Below are 8,694 nucleotides of genomic sequence, written 5' to 3' on the forward strand. Positions count from 1 at the left end.
AAGAATCTATAACAGGACTAACCCGCCAACCCAAAATTCTGAGAAAAGCTCATTCTTTCTCTTTCCCCCCCAAATGCAAATGTAAGTGTAGTGTGGGAGGAAGAAGAGGATTTAGGGTTGGCAACTAAAAGCTCAGGGAAGGAGGGCCGTTTTGCAATATCCCTTCACACCTGTTCAGTACCTTCCAGTTGATAAAATGTCACTGATACTGCTTCACTGATCCTCCCAATGAAATGGAGAACTCAGCTGGAAAGGCGGGGGAGGGAGGGAACTGAGACTCAGAGAGAACCCCCATTCATTGCCTAGGGTGCTACAGTGCTGAATCCATCTTCACACTTCATTCTATTTCTCCAGCTTTTCCTCTATCACATTGTGGCATTTACAGTGGGACAGAGAGGACACCTGGTCCCCCGGCTTTTCCTTACTCTCTAAGACGGCTCTGCTCTCTGCAGGGCCTCCCCGTGGGGCTCGGTACCTGGGCGGCGGCCACCTCGTAGCCGTCGGGGTTCATGGACGGCAGGATGTGAATGCGCGTGCCCTCCACCAGCCGGACGATGCGCTGGTTCCTGTTGCGGAACTCCTCGCACAGAAACTCCGACAGCTGCAGCAGCAGCTCGCGGCCCAGCACCTCGTTGCCGTGCATATTCCCCACATACTTGACTTCCGGTTCCACTGCAAGTGAGAGAAACACACATAAAGAAGATGGGGAAAGCTTACGAGTGCAGTTAATTCCTAACCATGCAAAGGGACGTTTCCCCTCTTTTCAGTAATGAATAAAAGAAAACCTCATGCTTCTGTTAGGTCTTTTCCAATAATCCCTGTGCCCCCTTTGAACAAACTGCAACTACAAATGCTACAAAAATTCATGCCACGGATAATCATGTCTACTACTGATTAAAATCCTACTGTGTACTAAGCATTTATGTTATTGCTAATCTTCACAGAAAACCTGTAAAGTAGGCATTATTAGCCTCAGGATGAGGGTACTGGGTATGGAAGAGGTTAAGTAACTTGTCTGAGGTCACCTGGTAGATTAATAATGGAGGTCAAAGCCCAGGTGGCACTGAGGTAGCTTAATGCTTCTCAGAGACAAATCTTTTCAGGATAAGGGTAGTGCTTTTCCAAGATTTGCTGGTCTAAAGTCCTCCAGGTTATAGCATAACAGTTCCTAATTGCACCAGTTGAAAATTTAATTTTCTTGGTACTCAGGTTAAAATCTCCCCTTCATATCTGAGAGTGCTGTGTCTTGAGGCACAGAGTAGGAAGGAGTCTATGTATGTCTCATTCCTTAGTCTTTTCTTTGGCTATGTTAACTGTTCAATTGAAGTTAGAACTGAGGTCATAAGGGAGCCTCTAGAACCACTTAAAAAATCATTCTTGCCCTGTTTTAAAAGGAAGGAGAAAAGCCCTTGCCAAGTGATTTCCCTTCTACCCAGCACTCTTTATTTTTTTTAATTAATTAATTTATTTATTTATTTTTGGCTGTGTTGGGTCTTTGTTGCTGTGCACGGGCTTTCTCTAGTTGTGGCGAGCAGGGGAAACTCTTCTTTGTGGTGAGCAGGCTTCTCATTGAGGTGGCTTCTTGTTGCGGAGCACAGGCTCTAGGCACGCAGACTTCAGTAGCTGTGGCACGCGGGCTCAGTAGTTGTGACGCACGGGCTTGGTTGCTCCGCAGCATGTGGGATCTTCCCGGACCAGGGCTCGAACCCCTGTCCCCTGCATTGGCAGGCAGATTCTTAACCACTGCGCCACCAGGGAAGCCCCCATCCAGCATTCTCTTGCCTTCATGCCTTTTCTGATTCTGTGTCTCTTCATCTTCACATTTCCATGCCCTCCTCACCATCCATCTAGGCCCAAATGCTCCTTACTCTGTGAAGCCATCTTGGAATCTCCTTGCTGGGAGTGAACTCGCTATTAAACTTCCCTTTTATGATACCACTTTCTACTCTGAGTTTTGGCTAATTTTGCACATGTCCTATTTTCCTTACTGGACCTGGCCTTTGCAATGTATGCCATTTTTAACTTTCTTTAGGATACAATCCATTGTTATTTATCTGCTACAGCAGTCTTTCCCAAAGGAATGTCTATAACCCATAAGGACTGTGTGGTGGATTTTCTATCATGTACATTCTTTAATCTTAGTATATTTCTTTAATCTTATCATGTCTTTCTTACTTTTCCTGGTGTTAAGTTATACTTTATTTTACGAAAGGATGGTGATAGCAGATGGCAGGTAGTATTCTTCAACATCCTTGTTCAGTAAAATAAAATTTGGAAAATCTATTTTAGTCCCCTCTGATCTCCCATATATATATATTTGTATGTGCGTGTGAAATCCATAAGTTTGGGAACCACTGCCCTGTAGAACCTACCATAGTGCCTTGCTCTTAGGAGGTATTCAATATAAAATTCTTTTGTCTCTACTTTCCGGATATCCAGAATACAATACAACCACTTCTCCTAACAACCACTGTCATCATTTTGGTTCATGCTCCCACAATCGCAAGCCTGCATTACTACAATAAATCTGCTACTTGAAGTCCTTGCATCTGCCCAGCCATGCAAGTCTATTCTCCTGAGTCAGTGTTTGGCAAACGTTTCCTGTAAAGGACCAGATAGTAAATCCTTTGGGCTTCCTGGGCTATATTGTCTTCACTGCAGCTACTCAATGCTTCCAGTGAAAGCAGACATAGATGATACAAAAACAAATGGGTGTGACTGTGTTTCAGTGAAACTTTATTTACCAAAACAGGTAGCTGGCCCTCAAGGCTCTAGTTTGCTGACTCTTGTTCTGAGTGACCTTTTAAATTTTTTAGTCAGATCATATCACTCCTCTGCTTAAAACCCTCCAACGGCTTCTCACTTCACTCAGAGCAAAAGCCAAAAGTTTTGCAGAGGCCTGTAAGGCCCCACGTGATCTCCTCCTGCCCGGTATCCCCAGCAGCTCTGCTCTGACCTTGCTTTCCTGTGGTTCACTGTCCCGGAGCCACAGGGGCCTCCTCACACATGCCAAGCGTGCTCCGGCTCTTGCCTCTGTGCGGTGTTTCCCTCCCCAGAACCAGTATGGCACCTCAATCACATACTCAAAAATCACCTCGAAGGAGAAGCTTTTCCTAAAAAGCAACACCCCCTCCCCTACTCAACCCACAATTGTCCACAACTCCCTATCTCTCCTTCCTGGTTTCTTTTTCTCAATAGCACTTATTTTCATCTGGTATAATATATCTTTATTTAGTTACCTATTTATTGCCAGTCTTACCTCTCTAGAATTAAGGCCCTGAGGGCAGAGTCTTTGTTTTGTTCTCTGTGCTATATTCAGAGTCTACCAAAGTGTTTACATTGAGTAGATCATCAGTAATACTTGTGGAATAATTAAGGAATGAATGGAGGTACCATTGATAGGGCATCAGAGAAAAGAGGGATCGGTGAGGTACAATAATATGAAAAGCTCCAAGAAAGGCACTGAATGCTAGAAAGTAGACCGGGCACCAAGAAAGGGGCATGGAGTGAGGGGCTAAGCCTACAATGTCCATTAGCACCCACAAGCTTCCACAATGAACACACGACCTGAGTAAAAGCAGGGTGTTTGCTCTGAAAGTGCACTTTCAAAGGCCCTTGTCGTCGCCTAATCACGTAGCCTTCCTTGAGCCAGCCTCCCACCCCCTCTCCCCTCTCCCCCGCACTGGCCACTTAAGAGTTTGAAGCTGTCATGGACAGAATCCACTGGGTGTGAGGCTGCCACTGAAGGTTTTTAAGCAAGGGAGGGAGGGGATTATATCAGTATTTGGGCATCTAGCATCTGTGTCTTAAATGAAAGGTTTAGAGTGGTGGCCTTAGGCCTTAGGAGAACGTCAGGAGCCTGGTGCAATCATTTAGGCAGGCTGTGATGGAATTTGGGCTGGGGGAAGGGTGAGGAAGTGGAGAGGAAAAGAGACTTGAGGTTGACAGTTTGAAGGAGGAACTGACGTACTTGAATGTCACAATTGCTGTAAGTAAAGCAGTAAAGTAGAAACAACTTAAATACCCATCAATAAATGAACTGCTAAATACAACCCTGGAACCATGGAATATTATGCAGCCAAAAATGATAATGTAGATCTATATTTACAGACAGGCTATTCATCAAAGACTATGAAATGAGAAAAGCAGATATAGTATGATTCCATTTTTATTAAAAAAATGATGTGTATGTAAGGGGAAGTGGCTTAAACATGCATAGAAGAAAGTCTGGACCGAGATACATCAATATGTTAACGATGGTCATTGTGAGTGGTGGGATTACGGGTGAGGTTTTTACCTTATCTAATTTCTACTTTAATCCAAACATGGATGGCTTTTATAATAGAAACAAACTAACAACAAATAATGCAATGAATACCCCAAACCTCAAACTCTCTCCAGGATCCCATACTCTGAGTACACCGTCATTCCCCAAAGAGCTATCCCTAAACTCTGGCAGAACTAGAAGGGCTAACTGTTTCTCCAGAGGCATTGGATAGGGAAAGGCAGAACAGTAACAGCAAGGAAGAAAGAAGGGTAATGGGAGGGAAGGCGGGGTGGATGGGAAGGGAGCAGGGAAGAAGACTCACCTTTTACCATTAAGGTCTTGAGCAAACAGAACCCAAAAAGGAGGAGCAGACTGGAGCCTGAACTGGGGTTGCAGCTCCCCAGAGGCAGGGCCAGTTTGTAGGCTAAGCAAGGAAATACTTAGCCCAGGCTGAGGAAGTGATGATACTTTATGGGTGGAGGGGTCCAGGGACATCCCCAGAAACCACCCCAATTACTGGATTTGTAAGGGAAGGGTCCTGCCCACACACACTTTAAGACACATGCTCAGGGCTTACAAGGCTCGTGGATTCCAGGGTAGTCGCTGAATTCCAGCACGTAGAGGTGTCTCCCCTTCACACTGCGCCCAATGCTGTAAACCCGCGTGACATGGGGGCATTCATTGTGCACCTTGTACAGCGTCCGCACGAGGTCATCATAGCGGTGGTGGCGAAAGGTCACCGGGGCAACCAACTTGAAGAGAAGGAGCTGGAGGAAAATTGAGACCAGGTCTGACATCTTGCTGGGCTTCTTCAGAGACCCACTAAAATGGGCCCCGCTTCTCCCAGTAACCAGTCAAAATCCAAGGGCCAAGAACCAGCTTTTCCTAGTTTCCCGCCAGTAAACACCAGTGTGACAGTGCCTGCGAAGAAAGTTCAGAACTGTCCCTCCAAAGCCAGAAGTTATTTATGCAGCTCTGGAATAGGCACTCATCTCCCCTCCCCCATTTGTCTGCCTCTCCTAATCCATGAAAACCTTTTGAAAGCTTTTTGCACTTCTTCAGATTGGGTAGTTTCACTGATTCTGGTTTACTGATTAACTGGACTGTAAACAGGCTTCAATAAATAGCTGCTTATAACCCTTTGATTCCCAGAGAATTTTGAGAAGCTTGGCCTGTCCTTGTTCCCTATATTACAATATAGGAAAGGGTATTAAAATAGAACACTCTGTCCTTTTGATCCATTCTACATCCTATCTTTCCGAAGCACAGCTCTGTCTTGTCCCCTTTCTCCTCAAAAATCTTCAACAGATACCATTGAGAAAATGAAAAGGTGAGCCCCAGGTTGGGAGAAGACAGTTGCCAATCATGTATCTGACAATATATCCAGAATAAATCAAGAACTCTTACAACCCAGTAATAAAACAAACAACCCAATTTAAAAGTGGGGAAAAGATTTGAATAGACATTTTATTCAACTAAAGTAGATATATGAATGACTAATGAGCACATTAAAGATGTTCAACACTATTGGTCATTAAGGAAATGCAACTTAAAACCACAATGAGGGCTTCCCTGGTGGCACAGTGGTTGAGAGTCCACCTGCCGATGCAGGGGACACGGGTTTGTGCCCCGGTCCGGGAAGATCTCATATGCCATGGAGCGGCTGGGCCCGTGAGCCATGGCCGCTGAGCCTGTGCATCCGGAACCTGTGCTCCACAACGGGAGAGGCCACAACAGTGAGAGGCCCATGTACCACAAAAACAAAAAAAACAAAAAAACACAATGAGATATCACATTACATCCACTAGAATGACTATAATCAAAAAGACACAATAACAAGTGTTGTCAAGAATAGGGAGAAACTAGAAACCTCATATATTGCCGATGGGAATATAAATGGTGCAGCCACTTTGGAAAACAGTTTTTCAGTTTCTTAGAAGTTTAAATATATATTTACTATACAATCCAGCAATTTCCTAGGTATCTACCCAAGAGAAATGAAAACACATATCCACACAAAAACTAGTATGTAAATGTTCATAGCAGTATTATCCACAATAGAAAAGTAGAAACAATCTAAATATCCATTAACTAATGAATGGATAAACAAAATATGGCATATCCATGCAATGGAATATCATTTGACAATGAAAAGGAGTGAAGTACTGAAACATTGTACAAGATGGATGAACCTTAAAAATATTATGCTCAGTGAAAGAAGACACAAAAGATCACATATTATATGATCCAATTCATAGGAGATGTTTAGAAAACACAAACATATAGAGACAGAAAGTAAACTAGAGGTTGGCTAGGGCTAGGAGTGAAAATGTAAATGGGAAGTAGATGAATTTTATGGTATACAAATTATATGTCAGTAAAGGTGCTTTTAAAAAATAAATAAAAATAATTAAGTACAGCCACCCAAAAGTTAACTATGAATTTACCATACAACACAACAATTCCACTCCTGGGTACCTACCCAAGAGAACAAAGACTTGTACACAAAAATATTCATAGTGGCATTATCTGTAGTAGCCAAAAAGTAGAAACTACCCAAGTGTCCACCAACTGATGGATAAATAAAATGTGGTATATCCATATAATTGAACATTATTCAGCAATAAAAAGGAATAAAATACTAATACATGCTACAACATGGATGGACTTCAAAAACACCATGCTCACTGAAAGGAGCCAACACAGAAAACCCTCTTATTGTATGATTCCAATTATATGAAATGTCCTGCAAAAGTAAACTTACAGAGACAAAGTAAAATAGTGACTTACTAGGGCTGGGAGTGGGAAAGGAGATTCACTGTAAATGGGCATGAGGGATCTTGTTGGAGTGATGAGAATGTTCTAAAACTGGGTGATGGTTGCATAACTTGGTAAATTTACTAGAATTGAGTTGCACACTTAAAATGGATGAATTTTATGGTATGTAAATTATACTCCAATAAAGTTTCTTTTTTTTAAACAAAGTTTCAGTGGAATTTCATGCGCTAGAATGTAAAATCCAAATGCTCCTGCCTGGTTTTCAAGTCACTCCTACCAGGTCCAGTTGTGACCTCACTCCAGTGCAGCCCCACTGCAGTGCCTACTGTCTTCTGAGCATGCCCTCATCACCTGCTTTCCTGCTTTTGCTTATGTTCTTTCCCCAGGTAGCTTAACTCAGCTCCAAACCCTGGGTCTTCCTCATGTCCCCTTGCAATTGCTGTTACCATCAGTCTTTGTATCTCCAGTCTTATGACTTTGCCTGTTATGCACTTATCCACTGTGCTAGGTGTTAGGTGTTAGGATAGGGGGCAGCCCTGCTGATGCATTGTTCCTGCCCCCCAGGATGATCGTCAGCCTCTAGCACACAGCCTGGCACGGGTGCACATTTGTTGAATGAATGAATAGACCCATTATTGACCTTTCCTCTTGCATCCTCCTGCGCTTCAGCAAACTTTTCCAAGGAAATCCTATGCTTTTGTCACCTGTCAGTAAAGACAGCTATCAACTCTTGGTTATCTTGGGTGAACAAACTATAGCCAGACCAGTCTGGCCCACAGATGGTCTAGAGAGTTGGCCCAAGATCAGTACCAAATCAGCAGTACCACAGAGTAAAAACCACAGGATTTTGCACCCACTGCTAAAATCCCATAATTTTCTGATGAGATCCTGACACCCCAGGTGGTGAGGGCAGGCATCAAGAGAGAAAGCTGAAAGGACATCACTAATGCTGTTACACATTAAGTCCTTGATCTAGAACTGATGAAATAAAATTTATATTTTAAGGCAGGACAAGAAAAAATTAAACATAAAATTTTCTCTGTGTGTTTGTTTGGACCTCCTCTCTCCCTCCCTCATGTGCAGTGTGCATCCACATTACACATTAACCAGAGCTCCTCAAAGATGGGCCTGCTCTACAGTAAAGATCAATTTTTTTCCTAGCAATGTAACTTCTTAAAAGAATATTGTTCTTTCCCAGCTCTGTAGGGGGTCGTGGTGACGTGTTGCTCGCTTTGTACGTGCTTATGTGGACCATGTATCCTTGGTGAACTTTATGTAAAATATCAATATGTCATTTTGATGTACAATCCTTTGTCTTGAAAACGTATGTGACTGTGCCTTAGACTCCTAACAGGTGGAACGGTTCTCAGAGCTTTCTAAGAATATGCTTCCCGGAATGGGCATCATCAGAAAATCTACAAACAACAAATGCTGGAGAGGGTGTGGAGAAAAGGGAACCCTCCTGCACTGTTGGTGGGAATGTAAATTGATACAGCCACTATGGAAAACAGTATGGAGGTTCCTTAAAAAACTAAAAATAGAACTACCATACGACCCAGCGATCCCACTCCTGGGCATATACCCTGAGAAAACCATAATTCAAAAAGACACATGCGGCGCATGCTCCGCCCACCCCGGAGCCTCGCCCT

General features: G+C 43.4%; 1 protein-coding gene across 1 annotated transcript in view; it reads right to left on the bottom strand.

Annotated features, from left to right (window-relative positions):
- CPN1 (carboxypeptidase N subunit 1) overlaps positions 1-5,064 on the bottom strand; it is a gene marked incomplete at both ends in the record, with an annotated part of 29,038 nt that extends 23,974 nt beyond the window's left edge. Inside the window, 2 exons of the mRNA XM_079698905.1 lie at positions 476-672; positions 4,845-5,064. Of these exons, the coding sequence (XP_079555031.1) occupies positions 476-672; positions 4,845-5,064 (417 nt within the window). The remainder of the gene's footprint in view (positions 1-475; positions 673-4,844) is intronic.
- Between the last annotated feature and the right edge of the window lie 3,630 nt (positions 5,065-8,694).

This window comes from Hyperoodon ampullatus (genome assembly GCF_949752795.1).
Source record: "Hyperoodon ampullatus genome assembly, chromosome: 1".
NCBI classification, from domain to species: domain Eukaryota; kingdom Metazoa; phylum Chordata; class Mammalia; order Artiodactyla; family Ziphiidae; genus Hyperoodon; species Hyperoodon ampullatus.